Source organism: Panthera pardus, unplaced genomic scaffold, assembly GCF_024362965.1.
Source record: "Panthera pardus isolate Hobbes unplaced genomic scaffold, ASM2436296v1 HiC_scaffold_7, whole genome shotgun sequence".
NCBI lineage: Eukaryota > Metazoa > Chordata > Mammalia > Carnivora > Felidae > Panthera > Panthera pardus.
Window position 1 is genome coordinate 65,824,748 of NW_026527002.1, and position 24,479 is coordinate 65,849,226.

The 24,479-nt window shown below is 38.5% G+C and overlaps 1 protein-coding gene across 3 annotated transcripts; it reads right to left on the minus strand.

Moving 5' to 3' along the window:
• Positions 1-508: 508 nt before the first annotated feature.
• Positions 509-24,479, minus strand: ZHX1 (zinc fingers and homeoboxes 1). 3 transcript variants are annotated; one of them, XR_002082897.2, is made up of 5 exons: positions 24,367-24,479; positions 17,297-17,409; positions 4,837-7,683; positions 4,359-4,426; positions 509-2,101 (listed from the first exon to the last, which is right to left on the minus strand). XR_002082897.2 is itself a non-coding variant. In XM_019459916.2 (4 exons), the coding sequence occupies exon 3, from the start codon at positions 7,456-7,458 to the stop codon at positions 4,840-4,842; it is 2,619 nt and encodes an 872-aa protein (XP_019315461.1). In that variant the 5' UTR covers positions 7,459-7,683; positions 17,297-17,409; positions 24,367-24,479; the 3' UTR covers positions 509-2,101; positions 4,837-4,839. The 3 variants fall into 3 exon arrangements, 1 of the variants encoding a protein (XP_019315461.1); XR_002082896.2 differs by having other exon boundaries at positions 4,330-4,426; XM_019459916.2 differs by lacking the exon at positions 4,359-4,426.

The following is a 24,479-nucleotide window of genomic DNA, read 5'->3' on the forward strand; positions in this document are numbered from 1 at the left end:
TTAATAGTTACTGAGTTTCTGTTTGGGATAATTAAAAAGTTTTAGAAATAGTTGTGATGATTGCCCAACATTGTGAACGTAATTAATGCCATTGAATCATATACCTAGAAACAGATATAGTGGCAAATTTTGTTATGTATAGTATACCACAAGTTTTAAAAAACTCAGTTAATAAAATGGAAAAAAAAAATCACTGAAAACTACAAATCACTGCTAACTTTTATTCCGTATTCAAGGACATAATTAACCAGGAGAAGAGGGTTTTGCTCTGTCAAATAAATATATTTAAAAGCTAGCAAACATCAGAGCAGAATGAAGTGCCAAGTTTATAAGAGAAGATGGTGGGGGGGGGAGGGGGGAGGGGGGATTACTACTAGTTATTTACAGCTATACAAAGTTAATATATTGCAAGGGAAGCATAATATATACCCAAAGGCTTCATTTCCAATACTTGACATTTCAAATCTGAAAATATTAAAATTGTCAAACAAAACTCAGACATGTTAGCAATGGTTTAAAAAAGGGAGCAATTTAATCATTATAATACAGAGTGCTTTAAGAAGTTTTTAAATGTGTAAAAGAAAGAACAGTTTAGTGCATTAAATTGTTACAGTCTTTACATTGCTTCTTCTTAAAAAAGTTAACAGTAGTATGAAAAAGCCACCCACGAAGCCAGCTGTCTGAGTGAAGAAATCAGCTACATTGCAGCATTTTGGAATTACTAATAAAGCTATAGTTAAAAAATAAAAAGTTTATAAAAATGAAAGCAGCATGCATATTCAAGGCTTTTTCATAACATTTCATTAGCTGACAAACATTTAGGTAAAAACAAGAGCTTAATATTATTCATTAAATTAGACAAAAGAAACTGGCCAAGCCCACTACATCCGGTCATTCAGAAAAACGTTTTCAAATGCAGAGCTAATTAAACTGAACATTTTTCTATGAAGAAAGCACAGTTTGAAAAATGATCCTATAGTCACAAAAAAAGGGTCCTTCTCAACATGAATGAACAGCACCTGTCTTTACAAAGTTTATAAGTTAGTATGAACTTTCAGTCTCCTGATATGGCAAGAGTTAACAGTTAACACTCCCATAATTCATAAGTGAAAAGCTAACCTTTAACTCATTATGATCAGTTCAGAATTTTTTCTCTATTCACTGAAATTGCTACGTACAGTAGAATTTCACTGAAAGATAATTCTTGAAAATTCTGATCTGATACCTGTACAAACATTTCTGTTTTCTATATGATTGTAAGAAAACACTAAGTATATATTTACTACATGGTACTTCTTCACATTTTTGGTAAAATATTTATTTCAGAGTTTCACCCTATTCAAATTCTTATGCCATTTTCTTTTCCTTCAATACTGATTATCTTCAGTTTACTACAAAGCAAATTCAGCTTCTAATGAAAAAAATGAACAGAGTATTACAGAGTAAGAGTGGTATCTACGAATGTGTTCAATTAAAGATCCAATCATTAAGGGCCAAAGATACCACAAAATCTTAATGGTTCCAACGCGTGTCAATCGGCTGTTTTACATTAAAATGGTATAAGCCCACGTACAAATTTTAATCTTAGTGCAAGGCCTGATAAATAAGACATAGAAATAAATCAGGTTCTTTTTTTTCCCGTTTCTAATAATTTTTACTCTGTAAAATGTTTGGTCACTCAAAGCTATAAGCTTAATCACGTATCAAAGAATACAGGCAGTAAGGCCCATCTCACTAGACATACAGTATTAACCTGGACAAAAGATGAGGACAAGCTCTAGTGGTCATTAAACCCCCTCAGAAAGTCTAAGAATCAGAACGTCTCCATCATATCAGAATAAAAATGTACTATATTAAAATTTGAATTTTTACAAGTTTTTTTTTTTTAATTAGTGTTCTATTTACATTGCAGAACTTCCGCCAAATGCAGTAGTTTAACTTTGGCACAACATTAAGTTCCATTTCTTTTGGGCACTGGATCCTATCTTTTGAGAATGTGTATGCCCCAAAACGTTTTCAGTGTCATCAAAGTTTGGGCCCATTCACAGTAAATCAGACATCTTGCGTTGAAGAATTGATTCTCATCCAACATTTTAGGCAGCTATAAAAGAAAAACATAATAAAAAACTAAAATTTTAAAGAAAACAATATTTTAATGTTTACCACTTTAGAAACAAAAATTATACAAATTAGCCATGAAAATACATCCTCTGTATTCGCTTATTAATACAGAAATCACTTGCTATATACATCTTATATAAAGCACTAGATTTTGTGAACAACTCCTATGTATATATTCTGCATATAGACATTTCACCTATATGTAATGATTTATTAAAAAATTATTAGTAGGAAGTATATATTTCATTTTCAGTATTTGTTTTTTTAAAATTAACTAACATATATTTTGAGAGAGAGAGAGAGAGCGTGCACACGCAGGGGAGGGGCAGAGAGAGACAGAGACAGAGAGAGAGAATCCCAAGCAGGCTCCATGGTCAGCACAGAGCCTGACATGGGGCTCAAACTCACAACCGTGAGATCATGACCTGAGTGGAAATCAAGAGTCAGACGCTTAAGTGACTGAGCCACCCAGGCGCTCCTCATTGTCAGTATTTGTAGTAAAAAGACTGAAATCTAAAGGCTCTTGTATTTTTTTTCTATTTATATACAAGGCTGGCTTGTGCAAAACATATTCAATGTATCTCACTTTCTGCAATAACTATTTTGGAAGTTTTGATTACTTATTTTTGGTAAACTGAACCATACTTAAATGGAGAAATAGCTATTTAGAGGAAACTCATGGTGAATCCTTTTATAAGAGGAAAAAGTATTTTGCTAAGCCAACAATAACTTGTTAGTTAATGTGTTTCATAATTTTCAACTTAATATTTTAAAAGGCATGCCTGAATATGTACCATGAAAGTACATGTATATTATATATAATATTTTGAAAACGGTGGCTTTGTATGAATTTTCTGACCACAGTATCCATTAGAGTATCAACAGAACATGAGAATTATCTACACTAACTTAAAGTCAAACCAAACTGTACAAAAAAGTTCCTATTATTTTTGGAAGATCGGCGCTCTCTACAGAATCACTGCTGAGGTTACTACAGCCGCAATGACAATTCACTGCAGCAACGCATTTCTTGCTTTCATCTTGGCCAAGTGAGAATTCTTGTGTTTAGCAATAATAAAAAATGCCTGTTAAAAATATTTTATGCATCTGGGTCAGAAGAAAGCCTGTCCTGAAAATTTCTGACATTAGGAAGCAGAGGGCTGCACACAGAGTAAACCTGCAAAAACCGTTCAGCTGCTTACAACCCGGAGCGAGGCTTTATTCTAAGACAGGTGCGTTAAAAAAATAATATAAAATAGGTGCATTTTGAGTTTCATCTGTTTTTCTGCCTGCAAAAAAAAAGTGTTAACAGAAAGAAAACTTGGAAGAGGGCTGCTAAGCAGTAAAAAAGGTGCCTGGTACATATTAAGCTCTCTATAAATAATTGCCTAGCAAATAAATAAAGCCAGGGAGGAAGACATGGAAGAATTAAGGAAATAGCTGGCAGAATAACAGAGCATAAAAGCAGAGGATGGGGTAGGGATGCAAAAAGCTAAGGAAGTAAGTAAATATGCTCATATGATAATGAGGGTCTATGCCTTATTGCCTTCTTTACTGTGTGAGAACAGCGCAGTGACTTCTGATAAATAAGGTGGTTTGGGACTACTGATAGACATACACAAACATTTCGTGACAAGTGCACTGTTCTCAAAAAAAGTGTAAATTTGATCCTGGAATACTCCAATACAGAGAGTAGGAAAGAACAGAACTATGCTATTGAATTCCAGAAGTATTAAGAATTGAAATCCTAACTCTGAATCCGGTATCTGATTTGCAACTACAGTGGAATTTTAATTAACTCAATCTATGAATTAAAATTTAAGGAACATGCCAAACCTTCAGATTTAAAGCATATTTACTTGTGCTTTTATAACAAGAGATACATTTTTAACCAAATACAGTGTTTCTGCTGGTAGCAGGTTTGTTTTATATCAAAGAGTGAAAAGATACTTTACGCAACTGAGTTAATTTAATATCAAATCTGTTATTTACCTTTTGATCTCTGAGACAGAAATAATTTATATCACAGTTTTTCAAAAACAGATGCCATCTAAGCAAATGTGAATTTACATAGAGCCTAAAACAGACCTTTGGCTTTCAAGAGAAAAATTACTGAATAATTTTAACACATAGAGCATGTTAAACTATAGTTAAAAACCTAATAGTTTGGGGGCAATACAATGAATAAAAAAAGATACCCATTTTCACCTAGTTTCCTAAAACTGAGCAATCCTCACCCCTGTGGTAAGTCTTTCCTTCGGTATACTTTTCCCCTTCTTTTTAGTTTTCGTTTTTGAATTCTTTCCTTAAATAGGCAAAAAATGAAGCTTTAGTGAAGGAGGGTTGCAAGCAATACATTTTAGTTATCTTTAGTATTTGTGAATCCACCCCCCCCTCCCCGCTGCCCCATCTCCCTTCTCTGAGAATGGGCAACTTTCCCTTAAGACAAAGTAAAAAAACATTTCATGTAAAAAGTAAGTAATTAAACCAGCATTAAACTCTACATAATAAACCTAACAATCATAATAATCAGACTACACATAATAATCATGTATCTCTTGGCTACAGTCATGTCCCCTGGTCATCTTCTTAGCTAAAATAAAAACCATTTTAGAAAAAAAAAAAAAAAACTATCAAAAATGAACGTTGTCAGGTACGAGGCAACTATTCTAAAGGTATGTGGTTGACGAATGTACGCTCAGATTAAAAACTTACATGTCAGTCATCTGATTTAGAAAGCTTCCGCTTCACATGTCGTGGGGGTTCCCAAGTGTCACTATCATCGGTTTCTTCTTCGTCCTCTTCCTGATCATCGATGACTTCATCTTCCTCCTCATTTTCCTCAAATAATTCTATACCTAACTCTGATCTCCTCTGTCTTTCTGCAAACCACTCTCTGACCTGCTCGTAGCCCATATGTGATTTGTTAACAAGTTCGTCAAGGTCTTGCTCGTTAAGAAATTTGTGCTTCAGGTAATAATCCTTAAGTATTGCAGTTCCAGTTTTAAATTTTATGAGTGATGGCCCCCTGTCCCAGTTGTTCATCCTCTTGCTCCCTCTTGGCCGCCCGCGCGGTCTTCCTCTTCCCCTTCCTTTGGGCCTCCCTCTCCCCCTTTTCCTTAGGGAAGACAGGCCATTGACACTACTCGAATTGGCGCTTTGATAGTAATAGTACCATTTTAAGTTTCCATTTTTCCAAGCATAACGGGTGTCCCCAAACCAACTAACTATGTCTGTTCTCGCAAGCCCGCTTTCTTCAGCCAGCTTGTCATACTCCTCTGGCGACGGCCACTGCGTTCGGACAAATGCACTTTTAAGCATGTGCAACTGCTCGGGTGTTTTTTTACACACCTTGCCTGTACTCCCCGGCTTAGGTGCACCAGATTCATCTCTGGGAGAAGCTTCTCCAGCTTCTTCTTTGGAACTACCTGCATTACTTTCCTCTATTTCCATTTTCTCTTCCTTTAAAGCTTTTGATTTCTTCTTCTCTGTAAACCAAGCGTCAATCTCCCTTCTGGTAAGTTTGGTTTGCGCTCTTAACCTATTTAATTCTTCATCTGTAAGTGCGGAGCTGTTGAGAAAACTTGCCTGAAGAGCACGAAGCTGCTCTGCAGTCTTCTCTTTAAACTTCTGGGGAGTAAAGTCGGGAAAAGGATTCCAGGACTGTTTGGGCTGTGAAGTGACAACGGTTGGGGATTCCGCGGTTTCGTCGCTGGAGTCTATGACGATCGTGGTGGAGGAATCGTTGTTGAGATGCAAGCACTGGTTACTCTTTGAATTTCTCTGGTTGTACCTTGTGTCGCTAAACCACTTTTTAATCTCTCCTTTAGTCAGGCCTGTGATCTTCATAAGTCTGATAATTTCTGAATCGTGGGGAAACTGATTTTTAAGGTAGCTAACTTTCAGTTCTGCCAGTTGCTCTTTCGTCTTTTTTGCCCGAATGCCGAACGAATCAGGGTTGGCCACCGCGCTTTCATGTTTGACGAGCTGAGGAGGGGGAGCGGCTGCCGTCGCCGGCTTTGTCTCTGCAACGGGCTGCGCGGCAGGTGCCTGACTCTTTTGCACATTTGTTTGATTCGGAACCCCTGCCACTGTCAAGGCTATAGGTGCTGTCACCGGCAGGGTGTTTGTTCCCGCCACTTGTGTAAGGACCAGACCTGGCTGACCAACTATTTGGCATGTCTGTAAAATGGATGGTAAACCGTTACTCCCTGTGGAAATGTGGGTGGGAATAACAGTTATGGTCTGAGGTACAGTGTGTACTGTTCCGTTGAATTGTTTTCTTCTCGCCTCCTCTACTTCCTCAGGAGTCCAGCTGACACCATGTTTTAGGCGTTGGGCTGAAAACCATATCTTGATCTGTTCCTCTGTGTATTTTGCTTGAGCAGAGAGAACAGTAATTTCTGACATTGTCGGGTAAGGGAATTTGTTGTAGGTGTTAAGCAAAAGGGGGTTGTTATCCAATGCAGCATTGTAGGTAGGAATGCTATTAACAGGGATTAAGACTTTGGGAATCAGATTGGAATTCTGCTGGGCCGAGACGGCGGTTATCACCTGTGCTAACCCAGGAAGAACCGCTGCTGGCGTCACGACGGTGCTGGCAGCACCTGGATGTATTCTGTTCGCAACGGAAGTGCTCGTGTTAGACTCAGAAGCCGAAGAACTTGGATTTTCCACAGTTTCTTCACGATCCGGTTTGATTTCATTCTCTTTGTCTTCAGGAACATCCTCCACTGAGTTGTGGTGAACTGTGATCCGTTTGGTCTCTACTTTATTCTTCATCATTTTCATAATTGGAGTTTTACTGATAGATATTCCTGAAGAGACTTCTGTTGGTTCAGCTTGCTCTGAGTTCTCCTCTTTAACAAAACTCCCATCAAAGGTCAGATCATTTATTGTCTGTTCAAAGATTGTCTGGTTATTTCGTTTCACCATAGTCAACTTAAAATTCTCCTCTCCTGGGTGATATTTCAGATTATGCTCAGAAAGTGCATCATACCTTTTGGTAAGAAAATTGCATTCGACACAAACATAGGATGAGTTTAGCACTACGTTGGGATGTTCTGAATCCACATGAAAAGTAAACATATTTAGATCTGGGGTTTGAAAAGTACAATATTTACATTCATAGCCACCTTCAACTTTTTTATTTTGCTGATTGTCAGAATCCACAGATTCATGAACTTCTTCATCGCTTGAGATACTCTCTGCCCTGGTGTTGTCTACAGGTGTAAGTACAGGAGGACCGTCATCCAAATCTGATATCAACTCAAGGTCTGGATCTTGCTCACTGGCAAGGACCATGCAGGGTGTTGTGGATTTTCGCCTGCTTGCCATTCTGATGTTATGAGCAAAATCTCAGTGGTGATTAAAAAGCACTGAAGCTTAAAACTGTTCAGAATTCTTCATTTGAAAACAATGGCTTTTGGTTCTTCAAGTCCATTTTTGTGTTCAACAAGTTTCATTAGCAGCTTTTTCATGGTGCAATCAAGTAAAGAGCTTATCGTTGGCAGATAAAATACTGTTGGACTGCTGAACTTTTTGAAGCACAACTCCAATCACCTACATTAAAATAAATTTAAAAATGTTTCAAATGCGTGATTATGATCTTTTAAACAAATTGCAGTTATATTTCACTTATACGAAGTTGTTGGATAGCTCTGTTATAAAGATCTAGAATAAGACTAGAACCAGGAAAAAAGTCCTCTAAGGAGGATTATTCCAAGCCAACTCACTGAAGGTCACGTACTATACTAATGGTCAGCCCCCAGGCTTGTTGCTTGGATTTTTCAGCCAGCTCTATAATAAAAGGGAAGTAGGAGAAGACTCTGCTTTGGTAAGCACACTGTTATCAATGTGAAATGATAAGCTGTTACTAAAGGAGGAACTTTAAAACTATAAAAAGCAGTCACAGGTACTCAGAGACTCTGGCATTAAGTGTATATGAAATTCAATCCATCAGTTACGCTTTCTTCCTCCCACTGGTTTGTTTTATCATTCCAGTAGCATGGCCAAGTATGACAAAAGCAGCAAAGATGGATACGAATGATCATAGTTTCAGAAACATTATTCTTAATCATTCTTCACAATGCTACCAGAATTTATAAAACGTATCTGATCATATCAGTCCCCTGACTTAAAGTTTCCCCAATGTCAAAAGAATGAAGTCCAACCTCCTTAAGCCACATGTAGTTCTTACCACAACTTGGCCTCGATCTCGATTTTCTTCCATCTCTCTGCTGACTCCTATTGCCTGATGCTTTGGGCACAGTAGACACAACTGCCGTTCCAGGGACACACAGTGAAGGCTGTTCCTTAGGCCAGGACCCTTGTTTGTGAATGTGGTGTGATGATCTTGTCTTCTAGATCACCTTCTCCCTTTAACTTGGCCCGATCTCCTCCTCGGTTTATCGTTTGGTCTAGCACTTACTGTGTTGTGGCAGAGGAGTGTTACATTTCTGTCCTCCAACCTCTCCGTACTCCTGCTCTCCTTACTAGAAGTTTGTGTCTCATTCTTCCAAGAACCTTTATATCTTCAATCTAATGCTCTCCCAGCTTAACTATCTTGGCTGACTTCTCATTTATTTCTGCATCCCCTTTGCATACAAGAAGCCTAGAAGTAGGGACTCACAAAATGTTTTTTAACTTGAACTAGAACAAATAGGAAAATAGTCCTATGAAACTCAACATGCCCAGAGAATATCACCACAGAGAATAGCAGCTGAAATTTACAAGAATGACTGTGACTCATCAAGAAAAAGTGAATTATGCTCATACACATACATTTTAATAATTTTCTACCCAAATATTTAAAAAAAATTTTTTTTAATTTTTTTTAATGTTCACTTATTTTTGACACAGAGAGAGAGAGAGACAGAGCATGAGCAGGGGAGGGGCAGAGAGACAGGGAGACACAGAATCTGAAGCAGGCTCCAGGCACTGAGCTGTCAGCACAGAGCCCAATGCAGGGCTCGAACTCACAGACTGCGAGATCATGACCTGAGCCGAAGTCGGACGTTCAACCGACTGAGCCACCCAGGCGCCCCTAAAATAAAATTTTTTAATGTTTATTAAACGTTAAACATCTCTCTCTTATTTTTGAGAGAGAGACAGAGACAGAGAGAGAAAGTGCACAGGAGGAGCAAAGAGAGAGGGAGACAGAGGAGTCAAAAGGGGCTCTGTGCTGACAGCACAGAGCCTGATGCAGGGCTCAAATACAGGAACTGTGAGATCACGACCTGAGCTGATGTAGGACACTTAACTGACGGAGCCAGGTGCCCCTAAAATACAATTTTAATGCTACCTCAATGAAAGGTGGTGTGCTTAAGTCTAAACTAAATGAAAATGGAAATGAGTTAAGCGGTCTCATTTACTCTCTACCTCAAGAACTATTTTCATTCACTAATATAATCCTTTTCCTAGCTGAACTGAGAAGAAAAAGTTTACTTCAAAGATTATAAAGCAAAACCTGGTCTGTCTGAGGAGATATACTGACTCAGTAAAAGAAGAAAACTTTTTAGGAAACAGAACTGTCCAAAGAGAGAATGCCCTGCCTTTGAAGGTGGCAAGATCCTCTGCACTGGGGTTATTCAAGTACATACTACATATCCATTTGATGGATCCAAGCAACAGACGGAAAGTTGGCCTAAATACCCCTCGTGCCCAGACTTCCAATATTATAAAATAAAAAGCAGGGAGCCTGGGTGGCTCAGTCACTTGAGCATCTGACTTTTGATTTCAGCTCAGGTCATGATATCACAGTCATGAGATCAAGCCCTGTGTGGGGCTCTGCACTGGATGTGGAGCCTGCTTAAGATTCTCTCTCTCTCTGTCCCTCTCCCCTGCTCTAAAATAAAAAAATAAATTAAGTAAAGCATCAGCTTAGTAATAATAGTATCCTATTCTCAAAGAATCCCTATTCTCAAAGGTGTCTTTTTTGTTGTTAGTTTTTTTACTCTGGAAAATGCCTTTGATTTCTAAGGGAATATAAAGAAGTCACTGATATTTAAAACTATTTCTTAACTGAATGTTATAAACTAAACTAATGCCATCTCTCCTATGCAATTCAGTAGGATTTGAACTATTTTGTTCAAGTGCTAGAATAGCTGTTTGATTATTTTTTGTGATTAGGAAGAGGTATTTCCTCAACTAGCCTGCAGTAAGTGGAAGAGTAATAAATGAGCAAAACCCACATTTTTGGCAGTGAGGGAGAACTGCTGAAAGGCAGGGGAGTAAGCTATTTTGTAACTGTTATTCTCCCAGAATCTCAGATTATATTTAAATGGGTATATACTAATAGTTACAAATCAAAGATGGAAAGGTGGAGTTTTTTTTGTTTTTTGGTTTTTTTTTCTGGAACTACCTTTCCTTAGTGATGGTTTTCAAACTTTTTGTTGTAAGCAGGGAAGCCCTTTCTTCAAACAAAATTCTAGGAGAAGCCCTGGGGCAAAACGGACAAACAGCTGCCTGGCTGGAGAAGCAGAGGCTAAACTACTTCCTGACCCCATCCCATGGATCCCATAAGCCCTACTTGCACCTCTGATAGGTTCTGAGATGTGTTTGAAAGCCTGTACCTTAAAAACTTAAACACTTTCAAGACAATGTATGGGTGTCACCAAAAAATCCTTCTCAGTTTACCACTGCTGAGCCGTGAAATTTGAAAACTAATGTGAATTTAATGTGTCCTTCAGGTTGTTTCCCAGTGGAAGGCAGGGCCTGGGCACTCAGGGCTAAAACAGAGTAGCCAGTACTAATAAGAGATACAGAAGGGAAACTTGAGGAGCTAAGATCCCCTTATTATTCTGGCTCTCTAGGTCTTAGGTTAAACTGCTTACTTTTCATTTTATGTAGCTTAAAAATAGGAATTAGCCAAATTATTATTTTTATTTCTCTTCCTTATAGCTCACTCTTAAATTCATAAGAATTTAAGCAGATATAAACAAATTTTAAAAGCTTAAATATTTTTTGATAAAGTCATAAAATTACAAAATGTTCACACATTATTTTACAATCTAATGATGTATATGCACAGTTGTGCTTTGTCCTTTGAAAGCATTGGTCTTGGCAATGTAACCTTAAACAAGCTACTTAAAAGAGAAGCTTTTTGAAATAAAGTCTTCAGGCGGCACCTGGGTGGCTCAGTTGGTTAAGCGTCTGACTTCAGCTCAGGTCATGGCCTTGTGGTTCATGAGTTTGAGCCCCGTGTCGGGCCCTGTGCTGACAGCTCAGAGCCTGCAGCCTGCTTTGGATTCTGTGTTTCCCTCTCTCTCTGCCTCTCTTGCATTCGCGCTCTGTCTCTCTCTCTCAAAAATAAATAAACGTTAAAAAAATTTAAAATAGGGGCGCCTGGGTGGTTCAGTCCGTTGAGCGTCCAACTTCAGCTCAGGTCATGATCTTGCGGTTCGTGAGTTCAAGCCCCGTGTTGGGCTCTGTGCTGACAGCTCAGAGCCTGGAGCCTGCTTCACATTCTGTGTCTCGCTCTCTCTCTGCCCCTCCCCTGCTCATGCTGTGTCTCTGTCTCAAAAATAAATAAAAAAACATTAAAAAAAAATTTTTTTTAAATAAAGTCTTCAGTAAAGCAAAAGACTCAAACCTGATCATCTTGGGCATTTAAGACTGCCTCAAGCTCAGGTTACTTATATACCCAACTACACAGACCTGAAAAATACTCTCTCTTTCCACTGTGTTCCTGAAAACTGTTCGCTTACATTTTCCTAACAAAACCAGAGTCGCTATATTGTTTAACATATTTCTAAAGGGAGACTGAAAGTTCCCAAAAGATCCTCAAGATGTGGTCCAATGGCTCAATTTTACTATAATGTATATAGCTCAAAAATAGACCAAAGCACAAACAAAGGCATCCTCATGGTACTGATTATAAGGTCATAATTTTCAGGGAAGCAGGGAACTCAGTACAAATGCCCCACTTTTATGACAGAAGAAACCCAGGCCCAAAGGAATAAATTCACAGAGGCTCTGTGATATAAGACAAAACCACGTTCTGGAGTCTCCTCTGTCACTCAGTAGTTCAGTGACTGGAAAAGTTACTCAGTATCAACCTCAGTTTTCTCACCCATAAAACCAAGATTCTTCAATTCAACAAATTCACTCAACACCTATTTGCTGAACGTCAACCATGAGCCAGGCCCTGTGTTGGCACTACAGTAAAGTGACGATCAAGACAGACTGCCTCTGGTGTGTCAGATACGAGCAGTCGAGCAAGAAAAACAGGCAGTAAAAATTACTTAAGATAACTGTGATCAATGCAATGAGAGAGGAAGTATCAGAAACTCTATGGGCACATTGCAGGAGGCTTCTAGAAAAGCAGCAGAAAAGGCTACCCTGGAGAAAATAAGAATGGTGCCATCTACCTCAGAGGCTGATTGAATAAGTGCTTCACACACTGTGATACATGGTAGGTGCCTAATTAATGTTATTTTCCAGTCTCTGAAAAATTCTTTTGGGAGATGAAGAAATACCATTTATTTAGTATTATTCCCTTTCTCTCTTTCAAGTAACATAATCAGCTGACAAGGCACACAAATTGAATGAAAAGCAGAAAGGGTAAAAAGACAGAGGGAAAATATCTTTGGTGTGGTTCCAATTTATCTCCTTTTATCATTAAAGTGCAATAGGGCTGAGACAGGAAAACTGTCATATAGAAATTGCTATTAGCTGATAGTCATCCTCTACTTGAAGGTCAACAGAACTCAAAATCAATTTGGGGAAACTTGCACTATTTACCTGTAAAGGAGAGTAGAGTTCAGTTGCACAACTGAGTAGCTAGCTAGGTGGCTTTGCAATTTAAGCACAAAATGAAGATTGCCAATAAAATAAAAAATTATGCTTTAAATGCATTCAGCACTGTAGATATAATTATACTTGAAAGCTATTTTCAATTAACTTTTCAGTAGAAAAATGGTAAAAAGAAAAAAAAAACAATAACAACAAAACAAACACCAAACATGATCAATTAACTGTTACACTACCCTTAAAAATGGTAATCAAGAGCAATTAAGGAATATTAAAAAATATTTATCCATTTACTGTTACAATTTTTAAAGATCAGAACAAAATTTGCATATTAATTATAAAATAACTATGGGAAAATAGGTATGTATATGGACAAAAACTAGATGAGAATATAAAGAAATGAAATTTTCACATGAGATTATGGGTGAAATTTTTATGTGTGCTATTCACAAATTTTAATGTTGTTATAATATTGCTCTATTGGAAAATGCAACAAACACTAATTTCTTTTTTTTTTTTTTTCTTTTATTTTTTGGGACAGAGAGAGACAGAGCATGAACGGGGGAGGGGCAGAGAGAGAGGGAGACACAGAATCGGAAACAGGCTCCAGGCTCCGAGCCATCAGCCCAGAGCCTGACGCGGGGCTCGAACTCACGGACCGCGAGATCGTGACCTGGCTGAAGTCGGACGCTTAACCGACTGCGCCACCCAGGCGCCCCAACAAACACTAATTTCAAGGCCTTAAAATTGCAAACAGGCTAGGATATTTTGGTGGTCCCTTGTCTGCAGCTGGAAACAAAGTTCCCTTTCTATGGCAAAAACATGGGCTACATAAAGGTTTTTTTCAGGCAAGCAGAAATCCCTGAGTATGTATAACACCCAGACATTTTTGGGAGCTGCTTCTCCATGGCCTGAAAAATCAAACGAGTTCTCAGAGCCCTCAAGAACACTCGGAGTCTGCAGCATATGGATCTAGGCCAAGCCAATTTCCATGGTTTTATCTGCATCCTGGCTCTTCTGCTGAGGGTAGGATACTTCTCACACAATTCATGATTCTTCGCTCATCAAAATAATTATGACAATGTTTCCTTACAGGAAAGCATTTAATGAAAGCAAAATTCATTTTATCAGTGTATAAAAACTGAGACAGTTCTACCAGCAGTTCCTACATGGTCAAGAAGAATGTCCACGCAGTTCTCCACTATATCCCCAGGGCCCAACACATTGCCTATCAAGGCCTCAATAATATTTGCTGGGGGCGGAGGGGACCTTTAACACTCATTTATAGAGGAGTTATAAAGTTATAAAGAACATCTGACTTATTTTATAGATTATTTCCAATGGTAAAATCCTTACCAATAACATTACCTTAGTCACTAGAATATTAAAACAACTCAAATATAAAACATCCTATTTATTAAAATATAGCAGTGAATATTCAACAAACATTTACCAACATGTATAATTCTGTTGTAACAAATCAGTTTTACATATGAATAGTACATGTCTATTGGACTGCGTAAGAATGAAACAAGGGAGACATACTCATTCGCAGAATTAGTCCTGCAGTGAAACTCAGGAGAAAAGCGTTCTTGTAAAAATAGCAAATGCAAATCTGAACTTAGAATAATTATTTTTCCGTTCCAGGAGAAAACTGTACTTTAATGGTGCTCTACATTTTTAAAGAGATTAAAAAATAAGTTCTCAATGTAATCTACTATAAATAGTAGATTGTTTTAAATTCTATGCTTAGTGCTACAAAAAAGCCTAAAAATTTTTATAGTTAAGCAGAACTATACTGAATTTCCATGCCTCTATGTTTTTGGCTGTCTTGTACTTCAAATTAAATGATTAATAGATAATAATTTATTTTGCTAGTTAGCCACAAGAGCATGTTATACTGGTATTTTATGTGAATAAAAACTATTTTTTATACCAATTCTAAGTCAAATATGAGTACTTATAATTTTTAGGGATTATGTTAGTTTTGAGTTGGTACTAACTAAAAACTGTTCTCAGGGTAGCTAAAATATAAACTGAGACTCCTTTGGGATGTGTATTCATACCTATACTGAGAATTCTTAGAACTCTGTATTCTATTTAGTTTCACTTCTTACTCTCTGAGTCACAGTTCTGTTTAGCCAGCTGAAAATACTTATTTTTACATGTTTATATTCAAACTAAAAGTTACAAATCCACCCAAATCACAGAATGCCTGAAATAATAATAGGAATAAAGAATAATAGAGTATAACTAACTAGAATTTAAATAAAAATTTGAAAAGACAAAAAAAAAAAGAGTAATGGGATTAAAACAAATATTCACTTTGTTAAAAAAAAAAAAAAGATGCTTTTTTTCTTAAAACATTTATTCATTTTTCAGAGACTGAGAGAGACAAAGCATGAATGGGCGAGGGAGAAAGAAAGAGGGAGACAGAGAATCTGAACGAAGCAGGCTCTGGTATCTGAGCTGTTAGCAGAGCCTGACACAGGGCTCCAACTCACGGACTGCGAGGTCATGACCTGAGCTGAAGCTGGATGCTTAACCAACTGAGCCACCCAGGTGCCCTGAGGATGCTTTTTTTAATTAAAAAAAGGAAAACAATTTTGGCCTCTATGCACTTGAGCATTTAGAAACAATGCTCAAGTTCCTAAAAAATATTAAATGAGAAATCTGACAACCCAAATCTGTACCCACAGCAAATGTTTTTGAGAATTCCGGTAACCTAGAATCATTACCTAAGAGATAAATCTCAAGAAAATTGCCAATGGTCTCAAGACAATCAAAATTCAAGTATTAAGGTGAATATAGACAGGAGTGAATGTGATAAAAATGGAAGCATCTAAGAAATTAGCCAAAGATCATCTAATTTAAGAAGATCCTTTTGCTAATGCTAAACTAAGGCTTAAGGGTTTAGAAACTCCATCTTCTCTGTTTTTTTCCACCTGAGAAAGCCAACCTTAAAAATGCTAAAGATTAAAAGAAGATTTCAAGCTGGATAAATTTCTCTTTGCAAGCTCTGACCCCATATTTAAGGAGTGAAATGTCTTTTTGAAAGGTCTCTGCTGGGTCACAAACGTGGCTCAGTCCGTTGGGGGTCCGACTTCAGCTCACGTCAAGATCTCACAGTTTGTGGGTTTGAGCCCCACATTGGGCTCTATGTTGACAGCTCAGAGCCTGGAGCCTGCTTTGGATTCTGTGTCTCCCACTCTCTGTACCCCTCCCCTGCTCCTGAGTGTTCTCTCTCATTCTCAAAAATAAACAAACATTAAATGCAAAGAACGGTCTCCAATATCCTGGTTTTCTACCTTCTGTGGCATTAGGTAGGTATATAACATATTGAGAGTGATATACAAGTAAGTACTATGGTGGAATCTCCTGTATTTATTATTAAAGTTTATAGTAGTACCCCAAAGTAATTTTTTGCTGCAAATAGTTTTTCCCTAATTTTCTCAAGGAGGTGTGTTAACAAGTCTTTCACAGGCAATGTAACATAAGAATGCTATTCTTGATTGCAAGTGAGATTATCACTGAGAGGCTGAAAAAGCATTCATCTATCTGTTACCTTCCCCATTTATAAAATAAAATGTTACCTGTTTCACTCAGGTTATAATCATTTAGTTATAAAAAATACTTTGAAAGACAACAGTAATTAGTATTGGTAATGTCAACTTCTAAGGACTCTATCAATTTTTAAAAAATGAAAGTTGAACCACCACATTAATAGTTATGGAATCTTTCCTAGTACTTTCTGAAATCATCTAAAATGACAATTGGAATAACGTGTAAATATTTCAGCACTATAGTATGTAATCTAATGCTTGTTATAAAAGCCAATTTATGTCAGGCAAATAAAATATAAAAGTGATTACGTATAAATATATTCAAATATTTAAAAACTGGCATGCTGCACCTAAAACAAAGTATTTAATCATCAATATCCTAATTTTTATATTATAATTAACTATTATTAATAGATTATATATTGTAAGTATATTTTCAGGAACTGATCTTGTAAGTCTTGAAGCATTTTTCTGGATATAGGCAAAAAAAAAAAAGGTAAAATTTCTAAATCAATTTCCCTACACTAAAGGTCTCTGCCCTCGCAACCTTAATTTGACTTGTTTGCCACTGTTACCACAGCACCAGGTACAGTGTATTTCAGCAATTAGTCGAAAAATCAATTATTAATATACCACCACACTATCATGAAGTGTGATGCTGTTTTCTTTGAAATTAATGCAGCCGATACGCCTTTATTTTTAAAGCTTGAAAGTACATTTCTTAACAAAGTGTCAAGACTAAGTCTGCTGCTTTTTTAAGAAAAGCTTTTAAAACGTTAGGCAAATATAGTATCATGGAATCTAAAGTGAGCATTATTCAGAATACGAGTTTTATCATACCCAAACAATGAAACACATACTTGCCATAGCTTCCTCAGCATTCTGTTCTTTGACAAGGACAGTGTCCCTTCAAATTAGGTGTTTAGCTCAGGCCATCATTACCAACAGGTCTGAAGTACCTATCTGCCATCTCCTACAAAAAAAAAAAAATAATAATAATATCACTTTATCATCCTAGATATAATTCAGTCTTAGGACTTTAAAGGTTATGCCTTGGCTTTTTAAAAATAAATATAATTTTGAAAAAAATTAATTTCCTCATAGAAATTGTAAAAGAATCATTTAAATGCCAAACCCAATATTAGTAAGAAACACAAAATTTAAAACATTTTCCAAAATTCTATTTATATTATATAAAACAACCAAGTCATATGCTATTTTCACTATTATACTATTTTCAGTAAAAAATTTTCAAAATTTGAATATATGCAGGCTATAATATAAAAACTGAGGTGAAGAAATTGGGAATTGTAAAATATTAGTACACAAGTTATGAAAGACAATTTAGTTAAACTAAGAGGTGGGAGGAAGTGTATGTTTACATATTCACACAATAAACCCACTGATACTTGAATCCTATTTTACTATGTAATAATTGGAATGGGGTGGATTATTAAGCTGGCAACAAGCCAGTACAACTTAAATAAATTAGTGGTACTCTACCCCAAAGCATGTGGTATGTAATAGACTGATCTGTGTTTCATTTTTGCAAGAAAGCTACTACCAAATGGCTTTCAATCAGTGTGTTGTGAAGCATCAGACTGTACAATCAAACAAACTGAAAATCATCTGCCGAAATTGAGATATGTGTCCAAAAATGTTGTGGTGTATTATTTGGAGCATTTAAACCAATAAGGAAAATTTAATAAGAGCTATAATTGCTTCTTTTAACAAATAACAGTAAATAGTGCTTCTGAAGGGTTGAAGCATTTTTGTTGTTGTCTTGAAGCACCGAAACTCCATAAACCACAGTGAATAAATATTAAGGAAGATTATTTCCTCCAAATAACTTATTCTTTGATTCCATATGTTATTATATACACGTTCATCAAGAGGCTCTCAAGAAATAATGGAAATACACCAACCCTTTAGTAAAATATTTCTAGGTTAAGTTAAAGCTTAGGCTGAATAGTTAGACTATTTTCATGAAAAGCAAAAGAGCATTTTCCTGGTAGGCCCACTGGAACATCCTGTTATCTGCAGCCTGGGATTTTACAGTTTCATTTCCTGGTATCTCCTTGTTTGGAAACTCCTGAGCCATCCATATACAGGATGTGGACTAGAAGAGAAGATAGGAAACAGCTGCCAAAGAGGGGAAGCTATTTTCCAAAATGAATTATTAATAATATAGGAAATTGGTAACCTATTTGAACTCATTCTTAAATCACACAGTAAGTACAAGACGTTTTACTGAATAAGAGTCTCTTGAGAAGAGCTGCTGAGACACGTGAAGGCACAAGGCAACTAGAGGAGCAACAAATGAGCTCCGCCATACTTCTGGATGAAAAGCATACTTGCCTGACGTTATTTCAGTTCCTGGTACTGGGATTATTTTAGAACACTTCACTCTAACTCAAAGTAACTTTAACAATTTTAAGATTAGAATGAACTTCAAAAACTAAAGAAGTCATCTTAGCCGTATACGTTATACAAGAAAACAGATCAGTTGTTTTGGCAGAAGATGGACTGCAAACAAAGATGAAGAGCTTGGGCTTTGGAACCAGACTGCATGGGTTCAAATCTCAGCTATGTCACTTACTAGCTGGGTGGCCTTAGACAAGTGACTTAGCCCGTCTATGCCAATGCCCCTCATTTAAAATGGGTCTCTATGAACATGTATTTAAAATGACACATGTAGGGGTGCCTGGGTGGCTCAGTCAGTTAAGCGTCTGACTTTGGCTCGGGTCACGATCTTGCACTCTGTGAGTTTGAGCCCCACATTGGGCTTGGTGCTGACAGCTAAGAGCTTAGAGCCTGCTTCAGATTCTGTGCGTCCCTCTCTCTCTCTGCCCCTTCCCTGCTTGCACTCTGTCCCTCTCTTTCTCTCAAAAATAAATAAACCCTAAAACAATAAAATTAAAAAATAAAATAACATATGTAAAGAGTTTGGAATATCTCCTGGCACTCAGTAAGTCCACAATTACATTTTTCTGACATTTATTTATTTTTTTTTGAAGAGAGAGGGTGCAAGTGAGCGAGGGGCAGAGAGAGAGAGACGAGCAGGGCTCACCTGAAGCACGGCTTGTGTTTTACCTGAAGCGGGGCTCGAGTTCCCCCTGAGCTTGCCTGAGGTCGCCCGATGTGGGACTCAAACTCATGAACCTGAGCCAAAGTCAGATGCTTAATGACAGAGCCACCCAGGCACCCACATTTTTCTGACTTTTATTTAAGGTGTTTATTTTAAGTTACACAACAGAGGAAGTCTTTGCACAAACCATGCTAAATGTTGAAACATTATAAAATAGTTTATTATTATTATTTTTATTTTAGAGAGAGAGACAGGGAGGGAGGGAGGAAGGGGGAGAGAGAGAAAGAATCCCAAGGAGGCCCCCTGCTCAGTGCAGAGCCCAACTTGGGGCTCGATCCCATGACCCTGGGATCCTGACCAGAGCTTAAATCGAGTTGGACGCTCAATTGACTGAGCCACCCAGGTGCCCCAAAACATTATGAAATATTTTAAAAGTTTAGGCAACAATCAATCAATTTTATTTCCATTTCGTACCTTTGAGCATATTTAGCAATGCTACAAGTTGGGTTTAACAGATTAATAGATTAATAGACATTAATCAATCATAATTTTATACCCCCCACTCCAACATACACATACTTTCTCTGACCTTAGCTTCAAGGACAATCTTTAATATATGACTCATTTTAAAAGGTGTTTCACAGAACTAACAAAGCTCTGATATAAATCACCTAACTGTAGAATTTCTCATGAAGAGAAATTGTTCTGTCCTCACCATGCCCTCACTCTCCAGGACAGTCCACGCCCAGTAAAGTTTTAACACAATTCTTTTCGACAATATTGGAAGGTAAAAGGGAATAGACTAAATATAGAAGAAAAACATCATTATGAGTGAAGTACTCAGAAATATCAAAATCTTTCCATCTCTTTTCATTCCTCACAAGAACCAAACAAAAAAGAGAAAGAAAGGCCTTTAGAAAGGGAGAAAAGGGAGTCAGAAATCCCATAGGAAATATGAAACCACTAAAATTTAATGACAAAGTTCTTTTACTTAAAATGCTAAATATGTTATGTCTATTACTTTAATGTTTTGATGTTTTAGATTTTGAAAATATTATTTTTTAAAAATCTAAAAACTGAAAACAAACATCCTTCATAAAAATTCTGACTGCCTTGAATGTCATTCTTAAACTGCTCATAAAACTTCTTTTTTAAAGTACATCATCATATTTGTTTAGATCAAAGGTATATATTTTTGTATCTCTTGAATGCATCATAGAATATTGATTATATAAGCTACAAAAATTCAGCATCCTTTAAGACCAAAACCTGGCAACTACCTAAAAATTTACATAAATATTTACTTTAAAAATTATCTGTATGAAATACAGGTCTCCAAAATGTAAACTCACATGTATATCCTGATTAATAATCTAAATCAGCAGCCTCAGTCAGGCAAATTTGGTCACTCACAACCACAAATATATCAGAGCAACAAGGATACGATAAAACAGATCAGTAATATTATGGAAACATCGGCTATTATTCAAAGGCTATCAGCACAGGGTTTTTTTTCCCCCCTTCAATTAAGTGTAATTTAAATTACTTCTGAGATTACATAGGATGATTTAGAAGGATTTTAGGTTAGAAAAAATTTAGATGTAAAAGTGAATGTGCTACACTGGCTACTAGCTACTACCATAAACAATGCAATAGATATTTCCAAATACCTCCATGAATTAATGAATATGATATTAGATTAAAACCTAGCTTAGGCACTGAAGTTTTAACATGGCTAATATTCAAATAAGTAGAGTCTCTTGAGCCCAAATCCACAATGATGCAATGTACATAAAAAGGTTATTTCCTCAGCTGCATTTGTAATCACTTTAGTAATTTTAAGAGTACTTCCATTTAAATATAAAACCATGATTTACGTCAAACTAAGTCCCAAATAACCTATTTTTTGTGCCCAATTAACATTATAAGGAAGAAAACAAATACATTATTACATCACCTTTCAGTCTTAATGTAAAATATAATAAAAAAGGGAGAAACTGCAAAATGAGCCACCTCACCTATGCTATTAAGTTCATTAATAAAATAACATAAAACTTGGGGCGCCTGGGTGGCTCAGTCGGTTGGGTGTCCGACTTCGGCTCAGGTCATGATCTCGCGGTCCGTGAGTTCGAGCCCCACGTCGGGCTCTGTGCTGACAGCTCAGAGCCTGGAGCCTGTTTCGGATTCTGTGTCTCCCTCTCTCTCTGACCCTCCCCTGCTCATGCTCTGTCTCTGTCTCAAAAATAAATAAATGTTAAAAAATAAAAATAAAAATAAATAACATAAAACTTTATTCACATTTATTGAAAAAAAAAAAACCCTGTAAGTATCATCGAAGGTGAAATAATTGTGAAATCATCAATGGACAGTCCTCCAAATCCAGGGACATAACAAGCTCACCATAAGGGAGAGACATCTACTACTAATGAGTGCTCACCAGCACAAGCGCATTTATGTTTTCAATCCTAGCATATTTTCAAACCATCTGGCATCAGTGCCACTCTGGTTCATCCAGCCTCATCTGTTCAGAACTGAATACAAAACTAGAGCTACATGCACTTTGGGGACACCAAAGAACAGCTCACATGTATAATAATACTCCAAATGCACATCTCTCAACTAGTTTATACTTGAAATGTGTTTGAGAAGCCATTTCCCTGACAGACGTTAAGGCTCTTAAAAATACTAGAATGGTTCAGAAAACCTGTATGAATCATAGCTGTCATCAGTTATCCAAGTCTTACTTTCTTTTTTTCTCATTTTATTCGCGATCATGAAATAGAGCATTTGAAGACGTACTTCTACAAAGATTCACTGATAAGTGAAATTCTACCAATTCCATATTGAAAGACCATAAGATTTTACATTTTATTTTGCATTTTGCACAAGATTAATCAGCTTTGCCCTAAAATGCTTAGAGCAAGGAGGGACAGATTAAGGGGGAAAAACATTCGTGAAGGCCCTTTTACATCCTGTTATGCGTTACTGTCTTTCACAGCGCCCACATTTCTTTTGCTTGAAATCAAGAGTCAGAATTGCTACTTGAGAAAATTTTTAAAAATCTATGGATATACTGAGGCCAACATCCCTGTGAGAAACAACGTTCATTCATCCTCACTGTTGGCATAAGAACAAATGACTTTTTGGGGGTAATTTTTCAGAAACAAAGGTAATTCACGTAACACCATATAACACCAGTTGAAGCTTTCAGACAAAGACTAAGAAACAATGACCAATACCAACAAATCTAAAGGTGCACTTATGTAGGCACGTACACACACACACACACACACACACACACACACACACACACACACTCCAAACCCACAAACAGGCACTATTCCTGGAGGGAAGACTGCTTCTTCCTAACTGTGAACCCTGTATTTTCCAATCCTCTGATTTCCGCTCCCCCCCTTTTCTGTTGTCCTCTTGGCCTCCAAGAGAACTGCTTTTTCCTTTCAAGTTACATGGAATCCCAACCTAATCACATTACAAACTATCACCCTTTCTTTACCACCCCCCTCCCCACCCCCACCCCCACCCCCACCCCGCAAAAGATCAGCTCCTCCTCATGTGTTTCTTCAGCTCCGGGGTGTGATAGAAAAGCGCCGCAGAATTCCCACTCTGCCCCATCTCTATCCTGTATCCCTCCTCTATCCACCCCTTTCCCCGCTTCCCACTTCCCCTCCCCTGAGTCTTTCACTGAAGCCTTGCCAGAGCTTGTTCCTTCGCTAACCTAAACTAAGGATATCAAACGGAACCTTCTCCTCCTCTGGGCTTTTGCTCTTTTCTTACTGCTACCTACGGAGGGGAGAGGTGGAGGGAGATGCACGAAACAAAGAATTTCAAGTCCCTGTACCTACAACTTTGGCGTAAATCCACAGGGAAAGGGCAACCGCCAGAGGTCTTCTCGGCCATTAGACCCCGCTCCCGTTCCCCTCACAGCTCCTTCCCAGCACTTCATTCCCCGCCAAGATTGGGAGATGGTTCCCGTTAGGCCCCAAGGCTCGGAGGAGTCCCCGGTCGGCCTCTCAGTCTCCCTTCTGAAAGGGACGGATAACATCTCCATTCTCTTTAATTAACTTCTCCCAGTCTTCCTCAAAACGGAATACAGTTCTTAAAGACTCCATTCTGAGTCTTGCCCCGAAGAGGGGGAACGGCCTGACCCCGAAATGGATGCCCAGTCTTCTCCGAAGTGGGGTACAACCTCGCCGGAAAGGTTTCCCGGGGCTCCAGCCCCAATGCCAATGCGCTCAGCTCCAGCAAGACGATCTTTCCTTACTCTCCGAGAGACAGTCCCCACGAGGCCACGGGCCCCCCGCAGGGCAGGCCTTCCGACCTCCCCTAGGACCCTTAACATCGCTGGGGTCCTCCGTCCGTGCGGCGCCCTCTCCTCTCCCCCCCTCACCACCCCCCCCCCCCCCGCCCCAGGAAGCCCCGTCTTCACTCCCCTCAACAGTCCCAAGTTGTTCGGTGCTCTCATAAGGACCGGGGCTGGTATATTCCCCTACAGAGCCCACCCGCAGCTCCTTCCACGGCCGCAGACACCCCGAAATCGCGAAGGACCCTCGGGGGTCTGTCCCTCGGCGGCGATACCCCCGGGGCCAGCAGGCCGGGTCCCTCCCCCTCGGACGCCCCGCGCCGGGTCCGCCCCGCCGCCCGCCGCCGCCGGCGCGCTCAGCCCCCGGGGTCTCAGCCCTGGGGCCGCCCTCCTCCGGCCGGCCCGCGCGGCGCTCGCCTTCCCCGGCCGCCGCGCGGCTCGCGAGCTCTGCGCTGCCGGTTCCCACCCGCAGTCCCCGGGCGTCCCGGCCCACTCGTGGCGGAGTCGGCTCGTGCCGCTACCTGCAGGGGCCGCCGCGCCTCTCAGCGCCCCGCCGCCGCCATCTTGCATTTCAAACCGGCTGCACTTTTCAGGGAGTCAACTCTGACCTGTGAACCCTACACCCGGAACCGCT